This window comes from Tamandua tetradactyla, chromosome 14 (assembly GCF_023851605.1).
Source record: "Tamandua tetradactyla isolate mTamTet1 chromosome 14, mTamTet1.pri, whole genome shotgun sequence".
Lineage (NCBI taxonomy): Eukaryota > Metazoa > Chordata > Mammalia > Pilosa > Myrmecophagidae > Tamandua > Tamandua tetradactyla.
The window spans coordinates 53,540,944-53,568,923 of NC_135340.1; the positions used below are offsets into that span (position 1 = coordinate 53,540,944).

Sequence of the window (27,980 nt, forward strand, 5' to 3'; positions counted from 1 at the left end):
GGGGCCTCCAAGCAGGAGGGTCCAGAGCAGGGGAGGGCGGCAGGCTTTCCAGAGGCATCAGGGGGCTGCGATCACCGAGGAAATGGGCACAAGGCTCAGCTGGGGCTGAGTGTTTTGAATAAGCAAAGCTTACTGGACACCCAGCTCCTCTTTCTCAATGCTTCCTCCCCATGAAAATGAGGTGCAAGTGAGGCAATCACCCCCTCACCACCCACACACGACTCTCTCTCCTGGCCTGCTGGCTCTGGCCTGGGCCCGGACCCTCCACTGACCAGCCAGCGCGCCACACTCCGCGTTGCCGCGAGCAACCCTTTGCCACCTGCCGCCCTGGAGCCCCCCTGGCAGGCTGCTTCCCTCTGCTCACCCCCCCGGGGGCCTGGGGCAAGAACACTTGGGGCAGGAGGGCTGCTCCAGAGAGGCCTCGGCTCAGGGTGCCTGCTCAGTGTGCATGACCCTAATACTGCCCCTGGCCCAACTGAGTTCAGTCCAAACACAGCTCAGCCCCAGCCCACTTCCTCTTGCCTAACCTGCCCTTCTTATCTCCCTTCCTAGCTCAGCTGTGGACCTATGGAGCTGGGCCCATGATTTCCTTCCTCTCAGGGCCTGGCTTTCTGCCCCAGGTCCTAACACAGGCCCCCGTCCGCCACCATGAACTGTGTGATCATCACCCAGGCCCTCCAACGGCCTCTGCTGGCCAGCTGGGGCCAGGGCAGGAGAATGGGGGACGGAAGAGGGACATTCTTCTGCAAGAATAGATTTAGTAAATGGGCAGGGGGAAGCTGGAGGTAAGGGGGTTCCTAGCACAGAAATAAGCCCCAGAGAAGCAATCTAAGACCAGAGGAGTGGAGCCTGGGGCAAGGCCTGAGCCTCACGGAAGAGTAGTGGCCTCCTGCCCTCAGGACTCACTCCTCCTCTCCTGCTAGCCCCTCCCATCCCCTCGGTTAGGCCCCACATTCCCTTTCTAGGTTCAGGTTCCCTCTCTCTCTCTGTTTGAATGGGTTTTGCAAGGGAAATCCTGTCCCTTTCCAAAGCCCCTGCACCTGTCACCTGTAGCCCTCCCCTGCTTCCTGCACCCGAGAACCTCCTTCTTGTCTGCCCTGCAGCCATCAGCTCACCTCTCCGCTTTGGACCCAGAAATACAGTTTCCTCTCTCTTCTAAGCTGGGGAGGGGGAAAGGCCAGGTTCCTCTCCTCAATTCACAGGGTCAGGGATTCCACAGGGAAGGCAGGGATTTCAGGACTCTCCACTCTAGTCTTTTCAGTCTCAGGCTGCCCAGGAATGTTGAGGAGGCTCTGGATCCCATTAGGACAAGGCCTTGTCCAACTTTATTTAATGATGGCAGTGCCTGGCCCAACTGAGACCCCAACTCTCCTGCCTGCATCCTGCAAAGCCAGTCCCGAGAATGTGGGAAATCTAGGCACCAAGGAGAAACAGGAAAACCTACAAGAAGGGTTTTTTTTTTCCTTTTAAAAGTACATTTAGGGGCGGGCCACAGTGGCTCAGCAGGAAGAGTTCTCACCTACCATGCTGGAGACCCGGGTTCGATTCCTGGTGCCTGCCCATGCGAAAAAGATATACACACACATACACACACACACACACACACACACACATATATACATATATATATATTTAGGTTTTTTGAATGTGAGTTGACACTGAAAAATGATATGTAAATAATAGTAGAGTGGCTATGGAGAAAATCGCAGAGATTACACGAACGCCCGGTTTGGGAAAGGAGGTTTTGGGGAGTTAGATGGAGCTGGGTAAGTCTGCCAAATGCACCCCCCATGGTGGCGGTGGAAGGGCGAGGATGCCCCCTGCTGGACGCACTGGGGAGCACGTGCCTCCTGGGGAAAGGCTCCGGGAGCCCAGCCCGGCAAACCCTGGGACGTCGCAGATGGGTCTGTATCATTTGTAATCTGTGGAGACAGGCATGCTGGAGAGTTTGGCACGTGCGAGCTTTGAGCCATAAGAAATTATATTCAACACAGTGCTGCCTCCTGGGGAGATGCTGGTAGCCTGGAACTCAGGAGGCAGTTCCCAAGACCACTTGCTCACTTGGGTTTTGTGTGGTGACGCTATGCTTTGGTTTCCTGACCCATGCGTTGGCGAAGTTAGTGGTGGAAGCCGGACTCAGATCTTTGGATGAGGCAGTTGCCAGCCAAACGAGGGAGTCAGATCAGGTCGGCTTCCTACCTGATACCATGACTTCCCCGATGAAGCAGTGGGGTTCGGGAGCCTAGAGGCCCGGACTAGGCTGGCTAACTTTTAGAATGAAGATGGCTCAGTTGTTGCACCCTTTGGGCTCTATTTCGCAGTAGAGCAGAGGAAATCACACTCACTACTCTACAAACCAGCCACTTACTAGTTAGTTTATCTTGTCCCATTTAACCTTTCTGTGTCTAGCCTTCCTCACCTGTAAAATGGAGATGATAATTGCTCATAGGGGTGTTGTAAGGATCCAGTAATATAATGGATAATTTGAGTATTCAATTTCATTATCATTATTGTTAATATTATTAGCAGACAATGACATGAGAAATGCAGTATTTCTAATTACTTCTTCTCAGCATATATGCTGTTCTTTATGCAAGTGTCTTCACTAACATGCTGCTTGAATTTTTTTTTTCCCAGCAGTTTGTGTGGCCCAGGGGCAGGCCTCCCTTCCCACGGAGGGTTGAGTTAGGGATGCCTCTGGCTGTGGACTTGAGGCAAACTGTCTTTCAAGTGGTCTGAACTCATGAAGTCAGGAGCACAGGGTTGTACTCAAATCATTGACAAGTGCCAGCCTCCCCCCACCTTCATGCCACTTTGCCCCCACAGCTGATGAGGCAAATCTGAGCGGGAGGACAAGGGGTCATCCTGCTGTATGTACAGCTGTCCAGATCCAACTATTCTCTGAGCTCTGAGATCTGAGTGTAACTGGAGGCAGGGGCAAAGCTGGGTAGCAGGTGCTGAAGTTCTAAACCCTTGGGTAGGAGAGGAGAGGCGATCAAGAGTTCCCTGTAAGATACTCAGGAAGTAGATGTGGCTTGTCCTCCTATTCAAAGCCCTTCTAGAATTTAGCAGTGGACAAAAATCAATCATGTGTATGTTTTCCTTTGAAGAGCCATGTTGGACCTAACTCACTTGGGGGGATATCTGATGGGCACTGGATCCATCCTCAAGACATCCAGATTTTAGTTCCAACCTGAGCAGAAGTTTGCTGTGTGGTCTTGGTAAGTTAAGCTTTTAGTCATTTCTAAGCTTTGTACCAGCTCTGAAAGTATCTCTCTTTCCCATCGAAAGGGCCAACTTTGTCACCTTAAGCTACCATCTTTCCTCTGAAAGGTGGCAAACCTTTTTCATTCTGAAAACCAGAGGATAAATCCCTCAATTTTGTCAACAGCAAGAATTTGGTAAGGATAGCCGATATGCTGAGAGAGAGACTACGGATCCAAAAATATCTCAATCTGTTGGAGCAATGGCCCGAACCTCAGCAGGTAAAACGAACACAGCTTAATTGAGATCTGGGCTTGGCTCCAAGGCACCAAGTGTATAAGGGCAGGGTGAGGAAGCAATGGCTTAGCAGAAGCACGCATGAATAAAACTGGGTTTTCACTGAGAGCCAGCTCCATATGAGTCAAATGACAAGCCTGCCAAATAAATAAATAAGTAAGTAGACGGGCTCTTAGGCTGCTGAATTGAAGTCAAGTACTGAGCCCAGTGATTCTGTCTTGGTATCACATCAGAATCACCTGGGAAGCTTCGGTGACACTGCATCTTCCTCGCTGTGCTCAGACCCTATGAATCAGCAGTATGGGATGGGTTGGTGGGGAAGGAGGAAGGAAGGTGAGAAATTAAGATTTCTAAGAAGCTTCACCCATGGTTCCAATGTATAGCCAGGGCTCTAGAACCAAGGAAGTCTCAAGCCCTTTCTCATTCTTTGCATGTTAAACGGCAACTAAAGAACTCAGGGAATTCAGTTTAGGTTGCTTTATCATGGAGACACACCCAAGCTGAAGGACATTTGGTGGAGAGTGGCCAGGATGTAGGATGCACACAACACTGTGTGGGGACCAGTAGAGGGAACCACAGCATAGAAGACACAAGTGGCGAGGGTGTCCACTTTCAGATCAATAAGACTTGTTCTCTGAGGTTCCAAAGGTTATAATCTGGGCCTGTTTCCAGGACCTAGCTTAGATTGGGTTCCTCAAGAAACATTCTGAAACAGATTTGCATGCAGGTAGTTTATTGGGGTGGGGTGGAGGTATCTCAGAAACAACACCTCTGAGAGAGTGAAGGATCCAGAATTAAGTAGAGGATGAAATGGTCACTGATGCATTCACAACAAAGGACTCCTCCACAGAGACTCTGGGGTTGGGATGATCGGAGTTGGCCTCAATTAAGACTAGAGACTGGATCTTCGAATACCAGACTGAGTGAGCAGACTGCCCCTAGCGAGAAGTGAAGATAGGCAGCTTCCTTTGGTGGCTGAAGGAAATTCCAGGGAGAGACTCAGGTGGGAGCCATTATCAGCCAACACTTCTAGTAACTTGAGGGATAAGTGTCTTCGTCCTACAGACAGAATCTGGGTGGCACAACCATGACAGTCCACCCCTTACACTACTCAGATCTACTTGTTTCATAAAGTAAGTTCACTCTAACTGGGAAGAACTCCCCCATATTTCTGTTGATCTCTTTCTCTAGGAAACTTACAAGAAGGTAAGTAAGTGGGATGAACTACATCCCCCACTGCTACAGCTAATCTTGGGGTCATTTACCCAGTCTAGATTCTCTTATCTTCATCTTGCACTTCTGCTACTTTAGGTGGCTTATTCAGATCAGTCCTTGTCAGACCATGCTGCAAAACTTGTTCATTTACTATCAAAATTGGGCAAGAGAATACCAAAAACACCCCAGTGGATCACCTGGGTGCCAAACATATTCTTTCCTGCCCCCATTGTGTAACAGCAGCCCAATAGCTTCTAAAGGATCATAATCAACCACCCCACCAGGATAATGACTCCTTTTCTTACCTGCTGGTCTCTCGGCACAGAGGGTCTAAAGGACTGAAGGCAGCCATAACTTAAAGTTTAATGAAATTCTTGTTCTGTCCCCTGTGATGTGTTTTCCCTCTGGGAACCAGAACCTCTAAACTCAGAGTGCCTGGAATTGTGGGGACAGGAAGCACAAATTCTCCTAAGAGGCTCACTGGGAGTGATGGTAAGTGGAACCACTCCTACTTCCACCCCTTGGTACTAGGCCTATGTGCTCTACATGTTGGGGCATAGCACCATATTATGGTTATAGATTAGAGTACATATTGCATCCTGGAGCATGGTGTCCCATTATCTCTGGAAGGGTGATTCAACCGCACCTTGAAAGGCTACCAATCTGTCAGTTCTATTCAGCTGGCAGCTTTGGGTGGGGATGTATGTGATTGGACAAGTGGATCCCACGATCATGTGCCAACTCTTTGGATGTAAAGTGGGACTTCTGGTCTGATGCAATGTTATGTGGAATCTCATGTCAGTGAACTAAACACTCTTTAAACCCTCAGAGAGTGGTGTTAGTTGAGGTCTTTGAGCAGGAAAGACACACCCATAGCCAGAATATATATTAATTCAACTCATGATGAGTCTCTGCCCCTTCCATCGCAGAACAGATAAAGTGCCAACTTGTCATCAGTTGAGTGAATTCTTGAGGGATGCTGCCATATCAGGGACTCAGCCTTGGTCTCTGTGGCTGGCAGGTTAGACATCTGAGAGTGACAGTAGCTGGATCAGCATGGGAGCCCACTCTGTTGGCCTATCCCTGCCAATACATGGCACATACATCTACATGTATCCTCTACATATTTCACTGTGGTCGTTTAATTCATGTGCCCATTATGCCAGCACTGGGTGGTCAATGAGAAAGACTACCCAGCATCAGCTGGCCAAGTCATTCTATCTACTTGGCTGTTTAGTGCCACCTCTGCGGTGGATTTGCTCTGGTTGCCATTAACATGAAATATGCAGATCTTCACTCCCATAGATACATCCACAGGCCTCTTCTCAAAACATTCTTGTTCCCAATCCTCCAATACTTCTCTTTCTAGGCCCTTAACTAACAATCTAAGCCATTTGCCACTGCCTATGAGCCTGGTATATATTTTTACCTTGGGCCACCCAACCCAGGGGTCAGGATGATGATTCAGGTGCCCAGGTATCAATGTCAATTGAGACCCTACACCCACTAGACCTTAAAATGTTTGCCTATTCCACTTTTCCCAGTGTACAGTTACACAAGTAAATGGCCATAGGCCCCTCTGGGGGAAGAACTAGGAGAATCATTATTATATTGCCATAGTATTAAAGGATCCTTCCTCCTGGGGACCTGAGCTCTCCTTGACTCAGTGGGGTCTGGATCTGAAAATCAATCTGGGTCTGAAAATTGGACAAGGTATTGTAACTTTTTACTAGAGAAACTGCCATCAATTTGGCCCAAAGAAGACAGCCCAAACTGAGCTTCTCAGTGATGCTAGTGCCCTCTCAGTGTGTACCTTTTTGCTTTGATAACCAGAGTATCCTCTGGACCTTTCCATAGAACATAAGTAGGGTTTTTGGTCTACATAAAATACCCTGTAGCATGCTGTTTCAGTTTTCTAAAGCTTCCGGAATGCAATATATCATAAATGGAATGGCTTTTACAAAGGGGATTCGTTGAGTTATAAGTTTATAGTTCTAAGGTCAAAAAATGTCCAAATTAAGGCATCTGAAAGATACCTTGGCTCCGAAGAAAGGCCGATGGCTTCCAGGGTTTCTGTCACATGGGAAGGCATATGGTGACATTTGCTGTCCTTCTCTCCTGGCTTCTGGTTTCAAACGCCTCTCTCAGGTCTCATGGATCCTTCTGGCATCCCCTGGGGCGTCCTCCTTCTGCATCTTCAAATGTCTGTGTCTAGGCACCTGCTCTCTGTATCAGCTCTGAGCTCTCTGTGGGCTCTTTTAGGAACTCCAGTAAACTAATTAAGACTCACCTTGGAATGCGAAGGGTCACATCTCCATAGAGATAATCTAATAAAAAGGTCCCACCCATAATTGGATGGATCCCATCTCCTTGGAAACACTCTAATCAAAAGATCTCAGCCACAAATAAGTGGCCACAAGATTGGATTAAAAGAGTATGGCTTTTCAGGGGTACATAACAGTTTCAATACAGCACACACATGTCCACTTCTCTGAGCTTTTTGAAACTTTCTTCCACCGTCTGCCATGGCAGTTCTGATATTTCCATTTCACTTTGGTGGGCCATTATCTTTCTCCTTTCCATCAGGATCCTTGTCAGAGTATTAAATCCTGTATCAATAAATGCTCCTTTATTTAACTTATGTTCAGCCCCTCTTGAACCAGTTGATGCATACTCGGGATTCAGTTCTATATGGCCTCTCCCAGCTCTGGTGGCATACACAGGCTACTCTTGCAGCCCCTTCAGGATGTAGCCCTCTTCCTTCCCCAGCAGGCTGAGTAGATCTCTGTTTGGGTTATGTTGTAACTTGCCCTGATGTTTTGGTCTGATAGGCCAGGAGGGAAAGGCAGCTCCCTTTGGCACCTGAGGCCCAGGGACAGACTCAGCTGTGCGCCATCAGTGGCCAACACCTCTGGTAGCTGGAGGAATAAGTGTGACGGTCCTGAAGGTGACTGGGCGGTACCCCCTAGCCTCCACTACAGAGACAGCGTTCAGCTCCTTCTCTGAGGCAGAGTAGAGCAGGACGAAGAACCTAATGCCTTGGAATCCGAAAGACTCCAGTTTGATTTGAATTCTCTCTATTTCTGTGACCTTGGGAAAGTTCTTTAACATTTTGGAAGCCATTTCCTCATCTGTAAAACGAAGATAAATAGTAACTTACATGATAGGTTGTTGCAAGACTTGAGACAGGGAATGTAACTGCTTTGGATATAGTGCTTGGCATATCATAAGGGCATGGTCCCTGCTGCTGTCATAACTGGTCAGAACCTTCCAAAGCCTGAAAAGGTTGAAAAGGTTGCCTCAGGTAGCGGACGATAAAGTCCAGCATCATGGATGGTCTTTTAGCTGATGTTGGAGAGTGCCCTGCAGGGATGCTGTAGAGAGGACTCCAAGGTCCATGGACGTATTTACAAAAGAAGACCTTTGGGGCCCCTTCCATCCCCAAGCTGCCTTGATTCTCTGATTCCTGCCTGCCCTTCAAGGTGGGGGGGAGGCACTTAGAGAATTATATTCAGTTTCAGGCCACTAGGGGGCCATTTAGTTGCCTGCAACAGGAATATACTAATGGTTTCTTAATGGTTCAGGCACCAGGGAGATTAGACTCAATTATATTTGAAAGCATTTTGAGTTCCTGGGGTAAAAGGCACTATGTAAATTCAGATAATAAAGAGTCTTTATTGATGATACGTTAAAGAATCTGGCACTGTTTAGCTTGGAGAAGAATGAGAAGAAAGGAATAAAATAAAGGCTTCAAGTATATTATTTGTTAGTAGAGAAAAGAGTAACATGCTGTTTTCCTACTCCAGTGGGAACCAAACAAGAAGAAAGAAATTTAATTTTCAACAGAAGAAATACGGAATGCATTCAAGAAAGAGGATTGAAGGAGACTTCGGGTTGGTCTTACCTGGGCTCTTTAAGAATAATTCTCCTTGGTATGGTTTCACGATCAGTCCTGCCAGAAAGACCAGAGAGCAGGGGAGAAGAGAGACAAGAACTTCTAGAGACAGTTCAGGGAGTTTGTGATTCAAAAAGCCACCCTGCTAGACCGATTCTGATCCACCTGGAAGCAGGATGGAGAAGAAGTGGTTGTCTTTCCTCATCAGCCCACGGAAGGTAATAAACATTCCAAGCTTCCAAATCCTTGAAATTTCTCAGAAGGTAAAAAAGGCAGACTTTTCCTTGAAATAGCATCCAATTGGCCACTACTGGGCTTCTGTCAGGAACAGGACTGAGGGGCTGGGCTATAGGTCTGTGGTTCCAGCAGTCATTCGGCATGCTCAACTTGGGTGGCCACCTGACCTGTGTCTCTGAGAAGGTAGGGGCACCTGAGTGAGGAGGGGGCTTTCTCATGTAGGGAGAGGGGTGATTTGTGTCTGGAAACAAAAGGTTCCTGTGAAGGAGAGGAGGAAGTGATGGAGGCAGAAGGATCCTGCCCCACAGGGTCAGCAGCCACAGAGTTATTCTCACATATGCTGAGGCAGGAGGGAGGGCTCACCCACAGAACCGCCATCATGACCACAGTTCTCTCCCCACACCCATTCAGACACCTGGACTGTCCACACACCTAGTTCTCAGAACACAGAAACTGGAATTCAAGGAGGAGGGAAACAGAAATTCTGGACAGCCTCACAGAGAGGGAGTGCGGAGGAGAGAAGAAGAAAGTGGAAGTCGGATGCACGGGGTGGCACAGGGAAGATTCCTACAGAGAGTCCACTGGTAGAAGGGTCCTTAGCACCAACGGAGAGAACCCAAACGCCAAAGCACAAAACCCACTCACTGGCTGGCAAAGCCAAGTGAGGACAGATCTTACTTGGAAAAGTGGGTAGGGAACAACTGCCTAGGCTCTGAGGCCAGGAGAATATCAAAGAAGGAAAAAAACTGGGAGCCTCACTTCCTGGGCTCAAATCAAGCCCAAACCTGGAAGTTAGAAGCCAGAAAAAAATAAAAATAAAAATAAAAGGAATCTAGGACCTGTAGCAAACTTTTGGATCCAGGTGGGAGAACCAGCTCTGCCTGGATCTTTGTCCCAGAAGCTCCTGGAAGTCGGGGCAGCCGAATTCTGGGGCTCTAAGAGGACAGGGAATAGGGAAGATTCCAGCAGAGTCCCGAAGAACAGCCCAAGGGGATGGGGAGAGGATGGGGTGCGACCCACCGTGCTTACAGTGCGAGCACTAGGCTCCGTGGCTGCCTACGCGGAAGCGGGCCAGGATGGCTAGATGTTAAGGTCCCGAGAGACCCCTGGAGGGCACGTGGAGCGGGACGCCATCCGAGGGCGCGAGCGTGGTATCATCTCCACTCGGGGTAAACTGAGGTCCGGGGGGACAAAGCCGCAGCTATTCCACTTGCCGCTACGGACCGTCATTGCCGGGAAAGGATGAGAGAGGAGGTACCAGAGTTGACAGCTCGGCTTCCAGTCTGCCCCTCTCCGCCGCCGGTACAGTTCCGCACTCCGCCCCGTATGACGCCGTTCCCCTTTTAAAGTAGCTCCGGGAGCCCCCGTTCTTCTCCTGCCAGTCCGCGCGGGGCTGCGGCGGCGTTGCCCTTTTAAGAGCCAGCCTCCTTCACCTCTTTTTTAACCGGGCGTCCCGGCGGGGCTCCCGGCACCCGACAGCCGCCCGCCTCTCGGCCCAGCACTTCCGGACCTCGGCGTCGCCCTTTTAAGAGGCAGCCCCCAGCGGCGCTCTCCCCCGCCTCCTGTTGCCGGCGCGCGAGGCGGGGGAACCCGGCTAGAGCGGAGCGCGCGCTATCCGCGCCGCCACTGGAGACCGGGCGGCCGGCGGCCGGGCAGGCGGCGGCAGCGGCGGATGGGGACGCGGGGTCGGGCGGCTGTGGCGGCTGTGGCTGTGGCGGCGGCGGGGAAGCAGCTGACGGGCCGGCGGCGGCGGCGGCGCTGGCGACAGTGACTGGCCCAGGCCCCGGCGGCGGCGGCGACGCGGTGGCGGGCTGCGGACGGGCGGCGTGAGGAGCGGCGGCGGAGCGCGAAGCCGCGGGGAACCGAGGGCGCCGGGTCGTCCCCTGCCCAGTCCTCGCAGGCCGCCAGGCCCCCTTCAGCTGGGGCCGTGGAGCACCGGGGCAAAGGCCGGGGCCCCCCCATGAAGGAGCGCGACGCGGCCCCGGCCGAGCGGGGCAAGCCGGCCACCTACACCGGGGACAAGAAGGCGAAGATGGCGGCCAAGACCAACAAGAAGTGGGTCCGGCTCGCCACGGTGTTCGCCTACGTGCTCTCCGTGTCTCTGGCCGCCATCGTGCTCGCCGTCTACTACAGCCTCATTTGGCAACCAGTCGGCGCCGGGACCTCGGGGGGAGCCGCCGGCCCGCACCCCGGCGGCTCCAACGCGACCGGCCCGTCTGGGACTTCGGGGGCGGCGGCGGCGGAGCCCAACGCCACGGGGTCGTCCCGCCACGAGGCGCCGCGCGACGCACCCCCGCTGCAGGCGGCGCGGCCCGCCCCTCCCGAGCCCCCTGCTGACAGCGCCGCGGCCGGGCCACTCGAGCGGCCGCGGGGGCCCGACCAGGACGAAGAGGAAGCGGCAGCGGCACCCGGGAGCCGCTGAACCCCTTCTGTCCCCGCCCCGCGCTGGGGGCGGCCGAGTACGATCCTCCCCAGCCCAGAGGCAGGACTTTGCAGCAAGACCGGCTGGGGACCCCGCGCGAGTAAACTCCCGGTCCACGACCGCCAGCTCGTCCCGGGGGCAGATGATCCGCAGCGTGATCTTCAGCCGAGGGACCGCGATTCGCCGGAGGTCTCGGGGCTTGGTTTTCCCAGGACTGTGATCTCGCCGGGGCCCTGAGCCATAAGGAGGATGGGGGGAGGAGTGGGGAGATCCCAGCACTGAACCCTTCCGCTTTGCTCGCTCTTGGGTAGCTTACATGCAGGGGTGACTCGGACTTTCCTCCCAAGACCCAGGGGAAAGATGGAGCTGTAGGGGCTCTTTTTTAAGTAAGCTGAAGCTCTCACAAGGAGGAGAGCACCAAAAATAGTGGAGCTCAGGTATGTCAACCTATTGCAGTGGCCACAGATGCATTTAATTTCTAGATCCGTGTATATAGTTGCTGACATATGCACCAGAAGCTATAATTACATAGAACTATATGTAACTTCCCACACCCTGGGTAGCTACTGACCAATGGGGTCAGGAAAGGGATGTTGACTGGCCCTCAAAGTGCAGCTAGCCAGAAAGACACAAACACGTTTTTTTCCATCACCCACTCCCCCCCTTCCCCTTCCATGTCAGAAAGATAGATTTTTGACATTTTTACACAAAGGAGTATAACCATTCTTAGACTTGTTGACATGACTGTGAAGAAAAAGAAGCAGTGGGGAAGATGGGGAATGTACCAATCCCCTCCTCTTCCCACCCTAGTGTCCCTCCTAAAGAGGCTTCCTGTTGCAGCCCTAAGTATCTGGATTTGGGCCAGGGAAGAAAGGAAGGAAAGAGCAATGCCTCTGTGCTCCAATCCTTGGCCTTTCTTCACCGAGTTCATTTAGAGCAAGCTTTTTTTTTTCTGCTCCTCAAGATCTTGTCTTGTTTCAGTAATCACCCTTGCCTTCCTCTCTTTCCTGAGCCTGTAGTCACAAAGTAGCCTTGACATTGGGGTGAAATCAGTTGTGGAACCAGAGCTTTGATTACCATACTCTGGTTTTGAGATTTTGGACAGAATCAGAAGGGCTAGAAGATGGGCTTCAAACTCAGAACTGTGCTTAAGTATCGATAGCTTTGATAACCAATTAATAGAACAACCTTGGGAAAGTTAAATTAGCTTGTCTTTACCTCTCCTGAAAAGCCCTACTTATTATGTGCAGCCTGTACTTTTGTTGAGGGATAAGAAACATAAAGGGAATGACATATGTCTAGCTCTGGGACAGCAAGAATTTTACTTCCTCAATTTGGATTCCATTTCCTTCTGCCACTTACTTTTAGGCACTTGAGTGTGGGTAGTGACAAGATATCAAGCCCCTTAGTGTTTCCTTTTGGGAAGTAAGATATTTTTAAAAAGAAAGACAGGATGGGCCACGGTGGCTCAGCAGACAGAGTTCTCACCTGCCATGCTGGAGACCCTGGTTCAATTCCCGATGCCTGCCCAAACAAACAAACAAAAAAAAGCAAAAGAAAGACAAAAGCTTATCCATCTGAGTCCTGAAACAGTTTGTCTCTCCAGTTTTTTGGAGTTAGCTCTGATCACAGTTTATAGGACAACAGCCTTGCTGTAAGCCATGTCCTGTTGTGGGTGAGATAATAGCAACTGAGCTGTCAAAGCCTACAAGCAGGCTGGTAGCATCCCCAAGGTCTTTTGGCTAGAGGAGATTTCTTAGCAGCTGACCCCGGCTTTAGTCATGAGGAAGCCTATGAGGCCTTTTAAAATTTTTGGTGGGGGGAGTGGGGAAAAAGCATAAAATGCCACCTTTATAACTTCAATAATAACGTGTAATTTATATTTACTGTGTGAATTTTTAGTCCTATATTTTAATAATTTGTAAACTGATCCCTTATTTCAAGAATCCTTTGGACTTGCAGGAGAACAGCTGGAAGTCTACTCTCCTGACCCCTGCATCCTGGACTACTTAATTTTACCTTGGGATGGATCAGAGAGTCTAGAGAAACCACTCATAGGTCCAGCTGCTGGTCTCCTCTGACTCTCTAAAGCCTTCACTGGAATTGAGACATTAACTCCAGCTCTGGCTGCCTAAATGACCAGAGACATTATTTATAATTCAGCCATTTAAAATATACCTGTACTCAAAAATTCTGTATATTTTTTAAAAGTTTTATTTTTCAGGTGAACAAAAATACATTCTAAGAACTCTGCCTAAGCCTGTGTAAGTTGATCATTTCTCTTTTATTAGTTCTTAGGGGAAGAGTTGAAAGAGTGAATGGTTTGAGCTGTGGATGGATGGTGGTAAATAAGTTTAGGATAAAAAGCAATTGCCTTGGTGTTCTCTGGTGCTGATGGCTTGACCGAACTGATTAGTGAACATGGCCATGAATCCATCTTAGTCAAGAAGCAATCATGGGATTTGAAGAAGAGTGGTATCTAGCTCAGCCAGCTTTTGCCACCCTTAAAAGGATTGAAAAAAGCTCCGCTTTACTGGCATTCTGAATAGATGCTTAACTGATGAAGCTAAGGGACCAGTAAGTGTGAATATTAAGATTTACTGGGAACATTAGCTGACTGAGAGCTGAGGTAAAGATAAAATGCCAGATAACATCAATGTTCTCACCTTTAAACCCTTGACCCTTAGATCACTCAAGATGGCAGACAAGCCTATGCATCTGCAACAGCCTGGTCAGTGCTTTTCCTACAACAGAGAAGGTGAGAGAGCCAAGTGGCTGAGAGAAGGTGTAGATTGCATCAAAGGTGAGGCTTTCTCTCCCCCTCAAGCAAATAATAAAAGACATGTGGGTGAAAAACACAAATTTAAGGTCCTAGTTATCCTGCAGAATACATGGTAAGAATTGAGCTCAGCTCATTATTAGACAATACTGCCCAATACAAATCCGAACGAGAAGCCCGTGTTGGTGGGGCCCCCTGAGGCCTGCACTTCACCAGAGCTGTTGGAAGCTAGCTACTGTGCTTTTACATCACCTTGTAGTCTGCAGGGGAGCAGGGAAAAAGTCCGCCCTTCTTTTATTTCCCTCCTCAGCCCACACAATGGCTCTCTGTGAGAGGGCTTGATAAGGTAGAGCAGAAGGGGTTGAGGAGTTTCTGAGGTTCTTTCAGTCAGCCCCACCTTTCTGTAGACCGTGGCATGTCACGGGGCTTCACACATTAGGCACATACAGCAGTGTGTGCAGCAAGAGCCTGCTGGCTGATTAGAAGGGCGCTGTTCCATCAGAATGGAAACCGATTGGCTGGGGAGCAGTGGTTGGCATGGCTTATTTTCAGTGATTAGAAATTATGCAAAACTGCCCTCGAGTTTTGAACCAGGAAGGAGAGGTCTGTGCCAAGACAGGTTACTTTCCTTAAACTGCTTTGCTGTACAAGCAGGATCATTTCTGGGTGTTTGTTTATTTAGAAGTGACTGGGTGATTTTATTCTCTGACAGCCTGAATTTGAAGGAAGAGAGAATCCTCATTTTAGAGTGAATTTTTGGAGTGTGGGAGCTCTCGGAGTAGCTCAACCCTCTAGACCGAGTTGCGTTTCCATTGGTGCTGAGGTGGAAAAAGAAGTGTTTCTCTGAAGTTTCAAGCATAAATTTCTTTCTTCTTAACAGCTCTAGATTTCTACATGGTAAAAGACGACAACTTTGGAAACTTTTCTATCTACCTTGTTTTTCAGTTTTCACTGGGGAGTTCTAAGATAGTATGTTGTTTAGTTGAGTATTTATATCCTGTTTTGAAATACTGAATAGAGAACATCTACTTGTTTCTACATGTTTCTTCAAGGGGAACTGAAAGGTCAGGTTTGGAGCTTTAGGGCTACCACAGCTATTTAAAAGGGGTAATAATTATCCTTCCTGTCCTCGCTGCAGAGTCTGGAGGTATTTTGGGAATTGCTGTTCAGAAACAAAGGGTACTTTTTTTTTCCTGCCTCCCACAATAAATGGCTTTGCTTTCTTTACGAGACCAGCATTAAACCCAGTGCCTGGCACGTAGTGGTTGGGACTCAGTGTTTGTTGATCACTTGGTTGACTGTGTTGACTGGACTTGGCCCTGGTGTCACAGTGATATTTCAGTCGTGTTCCACCTCTGTACCCATATCCACAGCCCATAAACTGGTTCAAGGGGCTGGGTTGCTAAAGAGAATCCTTTACACTGACCTCTCTTGGCCCCAGTTTCTTTGTTTCCAAGTTGAGGGACTCGGGCTTAGCCTTCAGGTTCTTTTCAAGTTCCAGATTTCCACAGCTGTATTCCATGTGGTACTTAATGGAGGCAATGTACGATGCTTGACGCATTCACTGTCTCCTCTGTTCCAGCCCTACAGCCCCTTGTTGAGCTATAAAAACACCTGCTCTGTCGCCAGTTTTGTTATTCACATTTGTTTCACCTGCTGACATAACCTGTGGTTTTCTGCTGCCAGTTGTGTTATGCTTTTTTGATTCCTCCAGTAGCTTTTTTTTTTTTTAAATACTTGTTCTTTAACCATGCACCCAGACTCTCCCAGACTTTCCACTCTAGGTGTGGAAACAGCCAAGGCTCCCAGTGGTACACAATGCTTGTGGGTCACCTCATTCATAAGGAGCACACTGGCCAAACCAGTTCCCCAGGGCCCCACTCAATTCTGTGGACTTTTATTAAGCTACTACTAAGGGATCAGAAAATTACCACATAGTTCTTGCCTTCAAGGATTTATACTCATGCCAGACAAGAGTCTCCCTGTCACTACCCTGTTTTCCTAACTTTAGTATCTGTTCCTGCAGTGGCTGATCAGTTAAATAGCAATAAGATTTTAGATTTCCTTAGGAACTACCATTAATTCAACAATTATTTATTAGTGCCTACAGTGTGCCAACAGCTTCCTATATCGGCCTCAGTAATCTGGACTATGAAAATCATTTTCCTCAACTATCTGCCTGTAAACCAATGGCTGAACTTGGCTGAGAAAACCTCCTGTGTTTCATGCATGGTACTCTGAGGCTCAGATTCTATGTGACATTATGAACCAGAATGTAAGGATGACATGTAAGGTCTTAAAACCAACTTGTCCAAAAAGAAATTATGGTGATACTGAGAACTTTCTTTCAAATATACTTCTCTCTGCTACCTCCGTGTTGAGAGACATTAGTTTAGGTCCCCCTACTTGTATCCCAGAAGCCACTTGCCCCCTCAGTTCCCTGTTGGTGGTCTGGTCAGTGTCACAGCAGCCAGTCTGAGCTGTAGGCAGCACAGAGTGTCATGAGGACCTGGGTGGGAGGCCGTGTGTTCTTGGGAGAGAACCCTGAAGTGGAAGATAGAAAACTTGGCCACTCAGCAATGACAGTGGTTAAGGCCCTTGACTGCTCTGTTTTCTCCTTTTCAAACAGGAATTTATGAATACAAATGGAGATAATAGGTGTGAAAAGGCTTTGAGATCTTGGAAATACAAATGCATTGTATATGGATGAGCTAATGTATTTCAAAAGGAGGCCTGTCCCTTTGGGCAAAACTGATGCATGGAAAGAAATGTGAAGGGGTTCATGGCAAACATTATACCAGTGTCCAGAACAGTATCATCAGCTTCACTTGGGAACTTAGTAGAAATGCAAAAGTCTTAGGCCCCATCCCCTGTCCCAGACCACTAAATGAGAAATTCTAGGGATAGAGCTCAGCATGCTTTTTTAACCAGCCTCTAGATGATTCTGGTGCACTGAATTTGAGAACCACTGGCCTGGCCTTTTCCTCTGATTCTGTAACTTAGGGTTAGGGTATTTCTCTTTTGACAAATAGTTATGGAGGTGGCTTTCAACCCTTAGTCTTGGTTGAAGCCAGCTGCTCAGCTTGGGGCTAGGGGAAGAAGAAACACTATGTACCCAGAGTTTGCAAGAAAAGGGGAAAAGCCTACATTGTTAATTTGACAGTTGCATGAGAACTTATCCTGGAGAGCTTGTTAAGGAGGAGGCTGGCCTGAAAGAGTTCCCCTTCTCCCTCCCACAAACGTACTGGTATGTTTGCCTCAACTCCTGCCCTGGGGTCTGCGGCTCCTCCAGCCAGTCCTTAAAAGGAGCAGTGGGTGCCACATTTATTCTTTCTGGTGCCAGGTCTGCACTCTTTCACTCTCCGAGGAGTCAAGTGGATGCTTAATGAGGGGCTGTGACGTAAGGCCCAGCAGACTTGTTGAGAGAAAGCAGCCTTGGTCCATGCTTATGCTTATGCTTTAAGGCTCTTCTCATTCCCTTTCCCAGCCTGAGTTCTCTCCATCAGTAAGGCTGTGGCCATCCTGTGTCAGGCCTTCCTCATAACCCCTGATAACCCTTGCTCAGAAAGAAAGAAGTGCAGTGCCAGAGCCTGTGGACACTGATAAATGACTTAATGAGGGTCTGAAGCGAAATGCTGTCTTCAGTTTCTCGTATTCTCTTGACCTCTCTGATTTAGTACCTAAAATAAAAAGATATGGCCTTATGGGGATTTTCACCATTTCCTTTGTTCTTTTTTAGGCTAGAGCCATCTTTTCCTGTTACTCCTATCTCTGTGGCCAAGGTTGGAGCTGGAGTTGATTGGTGGCCAAACCTTCCAGCTTGTGTCTTGTTAGATAACTGGGATCTTTCCTCTGCTTCCAGAGGTCTCCAATTATTTGTCCCTTGACCATAAGAAAATGCAGTCATGCTGCTTCTTTAGGCGACAACAGTTAACTCTAGGAAGCAAACAGCAAACTCATGAGGGGGTTGGTTCCTTAGAAATTATTAAAGAAGCTGTGGTCTGAGTTCATACAATTGCTACGGCTATAAATAGAAAAGAAGTGAAACCACTCTGAACTGTGAGAGCCAATGTGTGAAGTTAAGGGCAAAATTATTAGGACCTCCTTACGGTGGGACCGGTGGGTCAGGGCAAAGAACACTCCCAATACAAGCAGGGTCACTTCCTAGGGCTTTTAACTAGACCAGACCACCCAGCAGCATTAAAAGAAACTCAGTGTTCTGTAGGGGCTGCATAAAACTTTACAAACCATACCTCAAAATTGCCCTGAAAGTGTATTGACCTCTGGTGAAAATGAGACTAATAGAGAAGATAAAGGAAAGGATAAAAAGCAAAGCCAACAGAGATCACACCAAATAGCTACTTCATTTATTCAACAAATATTTACTGAGAGCCTTTTGTCTATTAAGCTACTGTGAGTGTCTAGTGCACGCTGGGTATATTTTACCTATTTTTATCTCTAATTTTCTCAACAACCCTTCAAGATAGGTATTATTAGCTCCATTGTGCAGATGAGGAAACTGAGGTTGATTGAGGTTAAAATTGACTGAGATTACCCAGTTAACAGAGGCAGACCTGGGTTTCAGATTCAATCTGCCAGTCTCCAATGCCTTTGCTTGTTCCACTCCACCATGCTGCCTGTCATCAAAATATACTCCTCCCTTGAAATTGTGTTTGCCTTAGCCCAGGTGAGATGGGCCCAGCATGCAGATACCTTCTGTGTTTCTGTGTCTTTTGCCCTCCTCATTCCAAGGCCTTAAGTAAAGCTGTCATCCTTCTGCTGGATCCTCATTTTATTGTACTTGTTTGACCTCCTTTCCTTAGTTCTGTGCCTGGGTTTCTGATAGACTAGTCAAAGGAAGAACTTCCAACCTTTACCGAGCAATCTCGTCTATTGGTTGGAGAGGAGAAGGGCATCTAAGAGAAAGACTCCCAAAAAAAGTCTTGGGAGTCTTTAAAGACAGGATCTTTAAAGAAAGGAGCCAGGAAGAGATACAACCAGCCTTTCATGACACTGAGGTTTGTGTGTGGGTTTCTAACTACGCTTCCCTTTTGCTCCATAGCTGGTTCCACCATGGGGCTGGGGCACAATCTGGATGGACAGCTGGGAGTTGCTTTTGCTTTGGGATACCCAAGAATAGTGCCTCTGTTCTGAGAGAAGCTCAGCGTTGTTTGCCTACAGTTATCTTCCTACAGCAAAGATGCCCTTTGCCCAGTCTGTATTCTGTCCAAACTGTATGACCCCCAAGACACCCTTTTTCTTAATAAACTTTGGGATGTTTACCCCCACCTTCTGCCCAGCTTTCCCTCCTGCTTAGGTCCTGTTGTGAGGACTGAACCAGAGCTCCACCCAAGTCCTGTATTCCCCACTCCTTGGTCAGATGTGCCTTGACATATACCCTTTAGTGGAGGTGCAGCTATCTAGTTGGCAGCACTGAGGGTCTGGGAGCAGTTGCTATGTGACTCTTAGAATTTGAATTGTTGATCAAAATAGTTTTTGAAGACATCCAAATTTAAGGGCTCTGCCTGAACCTGTTCTACCCCAGAACTATCCTTTAGGGGTCCTGGGTTCCAGATCCTGTGCCACCCTCTAAATCCATATATGTGTGACTGTAAGACAAGAGGAAAACTCAAGTTTGGAGTTTTTCACCTGGGGCTAGGCACATCTCACAGGGGTTTTCTACCCCCATGCATAGGAAAGTCCCCAAGCCTTTCAACAAAATTCCTCTGTTTGACCCCATACCATTCTCTTCCACTCCCCTTCACCCTATCCCATTCCAAACTAGCTTCCTCACTTTCCACTTTAGGAAACCGACACCACCTCTTCAGCTTCGTCCCCAGGAGCCTCAGCATCCCAATTTTGAAGCCAGGGAGACATCTCCCTCACCTGTCCCTGCAGGGGCAGCCTTCACTCCATTCTCTACATAGCCAGCAACTAGCCCTTAGAGTCTTGAGTCTGTCTTTGTCCCCCAGCCTCCAAAACTCTTACGACTGAAAAAATATGGTCCTGGAACCAGTAGCATAGGCATTACCTAGAAGCTTATTAGAAATGCAAGGCCTACCACAGATGTACTGACAGAATTTGCATTAGTCTGCACATTAAAGTGTAAGAAGCACTGCTCGAAGCAGTCTGATCCTCTGGTAGAGTCAAAATCAGTGAGCCCTGGAAAAGAAGAAGTCCAGACTGGAGTCCCATGGCTTAGATCTCACAATGAAATTCTGGTGATGATCTGAACACACTGTTGATCCCTCAGAGGGGCATGTGAGACCCAGGACCATCAGGAGAGAGGAGGCAAGCAGAGGGGATCATGTAGCAAGATCCAGCCAGGGCCTGAAAGCAAAGAGCATGTGAAAGGAGAGGAGCACTTGCGTTTGCCAATCTGAGGTGGGATGGTTTCCTTTGGGCTCCCACCACTATCCTACCCCCTACCACTGCTGAGCACCCCCCAGCCAAGATGCCTGTTCAGCAACCTCTGTTCAGCCTAGATCTGTCGCAAGACTGGGTTTCTTTCCTCCCTCTTGCTGGCAAAGTCCCCATCGCCCACCGGCTGGATTACTCGTAGTGAGTGCTCAGGAAATGTTTGTTGAATTGCAAGGAAGCCACAGCTTGTGCGGAGTCTGGTTAATTCACCAGACGTGGGCTCCAGGGGAGGGGTGGGAATGGAGACTTAAGTAAGAAAGACAAGTCCTGTTGTCGCATTTAGCTGGAGGCGTTGCTGCTCTGTCTCACTTGGTCCTTGTCTGAGTTTGTGGTTTTGCATGGCCGTGGTTGGGAAGATGATAGGGAAGAGGAATGGGTAGGAAATACCCAGGGCCTTATTTCAGGGTTCAAGTATGAGCTGGAGGGAGTTCCTGGTGGTGAGTTTTCCCATCCCACTGTGATGAGAGGAGGTTGTTCCCAACCCCACACTACCCCATTTCAAAGAGGAGAGTCCTTTCCAGAGACCCTTCCTTTAGCAGAGCAGACCTGCCCTCTACTTTTCTATTTCTCACCCTGTTCCAACCGTTTGGCCTTCCTTTCTCTAGGCCTCACCCTCCTCTTTGAGAAAAGCAGGAGGCTGGCAGTTAGCTCCTGAGATTCACCTGGTTCTGCCATTCTGTGAGTCTGGGACTGTGAGTCATTGGGTGCAAGGCAGGGACATGGAAAAGGGCCCAGGCCATGGCTGCCACGCCAGCCACTGAAGCTACCTGGACCAAGGAGCCCAAAGCTGGCAGCTGAGGAGGGAGCCCAGGTCCTGGCAAATAATGGGGAGCCAGGAGTACCAGGTGCTGAGTGTTCCCAAGCCTTTTCCCGTGGACCAGGCAGCAGTAGTACAGGCCAGAACTTGCCAACCTAAGAGACCAGGTGCCAGCCTGGGAATACGCCAGGGGCTCAGTCTGCACATGAAAACATACATGTGCACAGGTACATGTGCCAGGAAGAAGACAGCTCCTTGCCCTTCCAGCATCGTTTTGCTGGAGAGTTTGCCAAACTGCTCAGCCAGCCTGGCACAAGCCACCAGCAACCAGGAGACTCAGCAATCACACAGAAGACTCTTGACTGAGTTCCCTCCTTCTCTCCCCATCTTGGCTCCCCAGCTCTAGGAGCTTTACTCAGCATCTTCCTGCAGGGTTAGGAACCCCTGTCCTGCTCCTCATACCTCCTGTGCCTCTTGCTTTTTGGCCAGTTCCTCTTGGGGGCCTGGTTCTTGGTGCCAGGCCCTGCCGGGCCCCCGCCTTGCCAGATCTATCTTCTCTGAGCTCTAAGGGCCCCGCTCCTCTCTGTGGTTTAGGATGAGTTTGGGCTTCTGACTCAGCCTGGTGATCGTTCCACCTCAGGGGATGCTCAGAATCATCTGGCCAGGACACAGGGCTCTCCTGGGGCCCAGGCCTCAGGCTGAGCCTGCACATACCCTCCCCAGGCCCAGGGCTGCTGGCCCCTCCTGGAGAGAGGTCAAGGGGAGCCAAGTCAGTTTTTTGTGGAGATTTAGGAACTGAAGTGGCTGTGGAAGCTCCTGACTCCCCTTTTTGCACCTCCGGGGATGCCAGGGCTGGGTTAATTGCTGGGGAACTCTCGAGCTTGCCCATGTCCGGCTTCTGTGCATGTTCTTCCTCACTTGGAGTCTGTCCGGCACTTTGGCTTCCCTGAAATAAGAGATAGGTTCTGCTGGCTGGTGAATTCAGGGCTCATGTCCCCAGCCCACCCCATCCTATCCCCAAATACCCACCTCCTGACTCTCCAGCTCTTCCTTGTCTTCCTTTGTATCCCACCTATAAAAACACAGCATGTGGCAGGCCCTACTCCTACCTCACCCCCACTTTATAGCATCTCCTCCATAGCCATTGGCCCATGTTCCCAGGTGAGAAGTTAAAGCCCAAGGTTCTCAGAAGGGGATCAGAATCAGAATGAGGCTCCAGGACGTTTCCCACCCAGCCTGACCTTGTTCCCCAAATCCAACCCTTTCCTCTGAACATCCCCCATCCTGGTCCCATCCCAGGCTCCCAGCTGCTGTTTATGGCCAAGCCTGAAGTACCTTGAGTTCTGTGGGGACACTAGGCATGTCCCAGCTTGCAGTGCCTGGGAAAGGCATGCATGTCTTCCCTGGGGATAGGTAACTGCTGTAATTACTGACAGCCTCCCTGGGCATCAGGCTCTTACTGCTGCTGCCTCTGCTGGTGGCGTCTCCCAGCATCTCATTAACCTGCTGCCAGGCAGCAGGCAGCCAAGAGGCAGAGGTCCTGGGGGTTGGAATCAGCTCCTGACCTGTGCCAGTCCTGCTCTCCCAGGGCAGGGGAGAGCCAGGAAATCAGGAATCCCAGATGCCCTTCCCTTGGTTCTTCCCTTGCCTGTTACCTGCGGGCCCTGCCAGTCAGTCTCTCCTTCCCCCGGGCTTTACTGCCTATGGCTGGTGCCTGTGAGAGTCTGCTAGATTGTCCACCCCTCGTGGTAGCACCTGCAAGAGATGACCCACGAAGTCAAGGAGAAGAGAGAGACCTAGCTGCCTGGCTCTTCCACCAGCTGATGGCAGCCTGCTCCTCCATCCCCAACTCACCTTTTCCATCAAAGGTCAATGGTGGGGGCTGCAGCTTCCCATGGCTCCTGGGACCTTACGGGGCAAAAGAAATGGGGATAGGTTATATGGCAAAAGATCCAAAGTAGAAACACCATTTCCTCCAGGAGCAGGATGTTGTCAGTCCTTCTCTTGATCCAGTTATGGTTTTGCTGCCTCCCCAAAAAAAAGCCCTGCCCTTAGAGTCAGGATGCTGGGTCTCTGTGCTAGCTTTGCCTCTCTCTCACTTGGTGACTTAACAAGCAACCTCACCTCTCCAGCCCCAGTTTCTTTTTACATAAAGAGCCTAGCAATTCACAGACATCTGTTCCTAGCAATGGGGCAATGACAGGAAATCTAGGACTCCAACCCATGAAAGAACGACCCCCAAAAGCACTCCAGAACAGACTTCTACAAGTGCATCCTCCCAAGACCTTCCAGAGTCAGAAGCCCATGCAGGAATTGTGGGTTTGGAGGGTGGGAGGGGAGGTCATGGTGCCCATCTTTGATAGTGAGGAAGGAAGATGTTCTTCAGTGATTCTGTTCAGCTCTGAAAATAAGTGAGAAACCAACAGACAGGGAAAAGAGAGGAAGAGTGGGGTAAGGGATAAAAACAAGCCAAGGTGGGAAAGGAGACTGAGGTGGGTGTTGACTCACCCCTTTTGCTGCCCCCCTTGGCCGAGCTCTCTTCCCTAGACTTGCCAGAGTCCTGTAGCCTGTATAGACATATAGCGGGAGGCAGGCTGTAGGGTGGCAGGGCGGACAGAGGCTGCAGCAGGACCCACCCCAACACCACCTCCTTCACCTTAGCCCCAGCATTGAAGGCAGTAGGGAGACCGGGGCCCAAGACAGGCAGGGGGACCCAGCACCCACACAGAGCCCTCAGCCTTGGGTCAGACCAGAGGGCCAAGACACAGCCATACCATCCTGGGGAGGGGCCCCCAGCCCTCTAAGCACACCCACAGCTAGCTCTACCCCTTGTCCCACATGTGTCATCCCAGCAAGTGCCCGGCCCTGCCACCCACATGGACTTGGCCTTATCCAGGTCCCATGGGCGGCGCCAGTCACCCCGTGCATCTCTGTGCCGGGCAAGGCGGGCCATGTCGATCTGCTCCCGCTCCTGCTTCCACTGGGCATAGTCCCAGCCCACCTCTGAGGCACCCCCCGGTAGCCTCCGGGGAGCTGGGCCTGGGAGCAGGCCTGGACTTGGAAACTCTTTGCCACCCTATGAGATTGAAACAAACAAACAAAAAACCTGGGTTTGGAATGGAGATCCAGAGCTTTACCACCGCCTTTCTTTCTCAAGGTTTGACTCTATCTAAAAATTAATTCCACCTCTGACAAGCTGTGCTTGCTATGGGCATGGAAGCTGTATGTTTTGAGAGCAAGTTTCTTGACCTCTCTGTTTCATTTCTTTTCTTTTCTTTTTTGCATGGGCAGACACCGGGAAACGAAGCTGGGTCTCCAGCATGGCAGGCGAGAACTTTGCCATCGAGCCACCGTCACACCGCCTTGTTTCATTTCTTTATTTGTAAAATGAGGATAATAATAGTATCTATCCGACTGGGTTGTTGCTAGGGGTATATCAACAGGCCCAGGGTATGAGGGGCACCCAGAGGCTGTGAGCAAGACCAAGGCTAGGGGCTACTGCCACCTAGAGGTCATGGCTGGCACATAGCCAGTGCCCCCTACCCGCTAGCCCAGTGGTCCAGAAGGGGCCTGTGTTTCAGATCCAGCTAGGCCAGGTAGGGTAGGGGGGCTGGATCACACCTCTGCCTCCACTGTCTACAGTCCCTTACTGCTCCTTCTGCGAGGCCACCCAGAGCGGAGACTGGCCTGGTAAAGGATGGAGGGGTGGGAAATCTTGGGGTTGCTGCCTAAGGCAGCCTATGGGAGACATATCTGACAGCTTCTCTGCCTCCTCCAAATGTGGACCCTCCCACATTCATGTCCCTATCCCTTCTTGAAGATATACCTTCCATGCAGAATCTGAGATGATGGCTTGCATGGGGGTGCTCTGGCCCACGCCCCCTGCAGGTGACCCATCTGCTCCCTGGTTCCTTGCTTTGGTGGGCTTTTCACTTACCATTCGCTTGGCCTGGAGGAGATGAGATGGGTCAGCAAAGCCAGGCAAGAAGAAGCTGCCCTGCCTGGTGCCTGGATGTCCACCACCCACCCTGCTCACCTCAGCTTTGTTTTCCATGGTCACAGCCAGCTCCACCCACTCCCCCAAGCAGAAAGCGGTGTGATCCTCCTCGTCCTCATCCTCAAGTACCTCAACGGCCATGCCAGGTCCAAGGGAACTCCTTGTGCAGTGTCTGCTGACCACTCGCTTCTCCTGCAGAGTGAGGTGCCTGCACCCTCAGGCCACCTGGGCAGAGCTGGGTGCTGGGTCCTTTGGGTGGTTCCCCAGGCCCAGGTTCTAGCCCTGGCCCTCCCTGGAATGCCCACAGAGAAGCTGACTCCTGCAGGCATTCACATGCCAATGGCATTAGGTTATTCAAGGCCCATGGCCCCCCACCCGAGGGCTCAAGATGCCACAGCGGTCCGTCATCACTGAGCTGGGAAATCCAAGGCACTTGGATAATGGGGCTTTGTCCCTCAGACATTGTCGCTGGCATTCAGCCTCAGCTTCTCTGTCCCCCACTTCCCACAGGGGTTTTAGTTCCTGAGGTTTAGGGTTTAGGAACAGTATATGCTTTAGGGTATAGATATAGGGCAGGGAGGCTGGAAAAGGGCATGAGGGGGCTTCATTTGGTGACCTTTCAGCTGTGGTCTGGGGCGGCAGTGGCCTGGGCTGCATGAGGTTGAGAGCTGGTGAGTATACCCCAGAACTGTAACTGGGCCTGGAAGAGGAGCTGGGGCCGCCATCCCTTGCACCTCTGTCCCATCCTGCCCCACCCCCCAGGTAAGGCTTACCCCAGGAACCTGGCTGATGGTGACCGTGAGGCTGTCAGGCTGGAGGAGCTGTGGTGGGGTTACGGCCATGCTCCCCTGCTCCGCCTGCCGACGGTCTTCCTGGATCTCCTGTGGGAGGGCCCGGGGTCAGCTCAGGCCATGGCCCCCCAGGCGCACAGAGACCCAGACGATGACAGGCCTACATGGAGAGACGCCAGTGGGACACCAGGGGGCAGAGGCACCTCATCGCAGAGTCCCCAGACCCTGAATAAACCCCTGATGGGACCGTGCCCACCCCACCTGGCCCCAGGCCCAGAGACACATTCCTGAGCCTGACGCTGACACAGGGAGGGACGCCAGTCGGGCCTGTGGGCCAGGCCAGTCTGTCTCCAGCAGCCCACGTTGCAGCCTACTCACCTGGTACCTGCGGAGTAAGGCCTGGTTCTTCTTGCGCAGGGCGGTAATCCTCCGATCCAGCTCCGCGTCCTTCCCCTCCTGCCTGCTCACCGGGGGCTCGGCCCCGTGAGGTCCCTGTCAGGGCCGCAGAACCAGGCTCCTGACTGCTGGCACTGCCCCTGGATAGTTCCTGAACTTTCACACTCGGCTACCCAACCATACTCCTACACCCTAGGAGCGGCCCCGGCCTTGAGCGAGGGTCAGGCAGGAAGGAAGAGGGCTTCTCGGGGAAGGGGGTGGGGGTGGAGAGGACGGATACACGCAAGGCCCCACTCCTGCTAGGCCTGCCCGCCTGTCTCTCTGGCTCTTTGGGGGGCTCAGGTCAGGGGCTTGGACCTGGGCCTGTGGTTCTCCCAGCAGTGGGCTGGCCCTCCCCAGCCCACCCCCACCCCCACTCTCCAGGGAGCTCCACTGCTGAGCAGAGCCTGGAATGGGAGTTATAAATGGCTCTGGCAGCGGAACCTGCCGTGACTGGGAAGCTGCCAGGGGATTCGGGAGGTCGAGGGGGGAGCTGTTTGGCTCCCAAGCCCAGAACCACAGAAAGAAGAAAGGTTCCTGATCCATCCTGGACTCCCAGGACCTGGATCCCACTCCCCAAGCCTGGGCCCAGCCAGTGGAAGAGAGTTGCTCCCACAGGCCCAGCCTCTCCAGGCATGATCTGCTGGTAGCTGGGACAGGAGAGAGAGTTTGGTGGGTAGGCCCAGCCAGGAGCCATCCTGGGGGCAAGCTGTGCCTCTGCAGCGAGATTCCGGGTATCTCCCCGACGGGCTGCAGGTTCTCTGCGTGGCCAATGCCTCTGCCCAGCCCCTCACCCACCTAGGCACAGGCCTCTTCCTTCCAGGCCCAGCTGTCCCCAGCTGCCTCCGGAGTGTGGCTACCTGATATCCCAGCCCACTCCCAGCCCCAAGAAGCCCCCCACCAAAAGCAAGGTGCCACTCACAGCCGAATGCATGGCAACAGCGGGCACCGAGAGAATTCCAGAGCAGCCCCGGGGGAGCCAGAGAGAGGAAAGCCGGAGCCACTGAAGCCGGGCCTCTGCCGGCCTCTCCCTGCCGGCTTCGCTGCTCAGCACACGAGATCATGTTGTGATTACAAAAGACTCCTCTGGGCAACCAGCCAGGAACGCAGCGGCTGCTGCCTCCACCCATCCACTCTCAGAGGGCGAGGACCAGGCCAGTGGCAGCCAGCTGGCCCTGCCCCGCAACTCTCCCTGCCCTACCCCGGCATCCCAGACAGACTGGCAGGGACTTCTCCCTGGCAGGTCAGGCCCTCACAGGAGTCCGTAGCTGCCCCAGACCCAGCCTTGACCTGAAGCCCTGTGCCCCAGCAGGGCGCCAGCCTGGACCGGCCTGCACAAGATGGGCAGCCAGTGGAGGTGCCGTCCCTCCCTCCCATGTGGCAGAGAAAGGCCTACAGGACTCCGAGGGCCCCCAGCCCAAATGTGTCCTGCTCACTCTCCTCATCAGTGTTGGTTTAAGTGACCTGAACCGATCAAGAAACTCATCCCACTAGATCACCAGCTACTACCACATACCTAAAATAACACCAT

At 51.1% G+C, this 27,980-nt stretch overlaps 2 protein-coding genes across 6 annotated transcripts; one reads left to right on the top strand and one right to left on the bottom strand.

Moving 5' to 3' along the window:
- Positions 1-10,714: 10,714 nt before the first annotated feature.
- INAFM2 (InaF motif containing 2) lies at positions 10,715-19,405 on the top strand. Of its 3 annotated transcripts, XM_077127448.1 has the most exons (3): positions 10,715-13,534; positions 13,958-14,073; positions 19,112-19,398. In XM_077127448.1, the coding sequence occupies exon 1, from the start codon at positions 10,809-10,811 to the stop codon at positions 11,268-11,270; it is 462 nt and encodes a 153-aa protein (XP_076983563.1). In that variant the 5' UTR covers positions 10,715-10,808; the 3' UTR covers positions 11,271-13,534; positions 13,958-14,073; positions 19,112-19,398. The 3 variants fall into 3 exon arrangements, with proteins under 3 accessions (XP_076983563.1, XP_076983562.1, XP_076983564.1); XM_077127447.1 differs by having other exon boundaries at positions 10,715-14,073; positions 19,112-19,405; XM_077127449.1 differs by lacking the exons at positions 13,958-14,073; positions 19,112-19,398 and having other exon boundaries at positions 10,715-11,459; positions 11,618-11,636.
- On the bottom strand, positions 17,494-27,510 carry CCDC9B (coiled-coil domain containing 9B). Of its 3 annotated transcripts, none has more exons than XM_077127446.1 (12): positions 27,372-27,510; positions 26,393-26,506; positions 25,997-26,104; positions 25,263-25,415; positions 25,053-25,175; positions 24,103-24,302; positions 23,735-23,793; positions 23,081-23,134; positions 22,882-22,981; positions 22,256-22,298; positions 22,145-22,172; positions 17,494-20,379 (listed from the first exon to the last, which is right to left on the bottom strand). In XM_077127446.1, the coding sequence occupies exons 1-12, from the start codon at positions 27,381-27,383 to the stop codon at positions 20,327-20,329; spliced, it is 1,047 nt and encodes a 348-aa protein (XP_076983561.1). In that variant the 5' UTR covers positions 27,384-27,510; the 3' UTR covers positions 17,494-20,326. The 3 variants fall into 3 exon arrangements, with proteins under 3 accessions (XP_076983561.1, XP_076983559.1, XP_076983560.1); XM_077127444.1 differs by having other exon boundaries at positions 21,689-22,172; XM_077127445.1 differs by having other exon boundaries at positions 17,494-22,172.
- Positions 27,511-27,980: the final 470 nt, after the last annotated feature.

Coding starts and splice junctions, on each gene's coding strand:
- CCDC9B (XM_077127444.1), bottom strand. Junction 24,303..25,052: donor TCTCAGATTCTGCATGGAAG/GTATATCTTCAA, acceptor TCAATCTCATAG/GGTGGCAAAGAGTTTCCAAG. Junction 22,173..22,255: donor AAGAGCTGGAGAGTCAGGAG/GTGGGTATTTGG, acceptor CTCTTATTTCAG/GGAAGCCAAAGTGCCGGACA.
- INAFM2 (XM_077127447.1), top strand. CDS start 10,809: ATGAAGGAGCGCGACGCGGCCCCGGCCGAGCGGGGCAAGCCGGCCACC.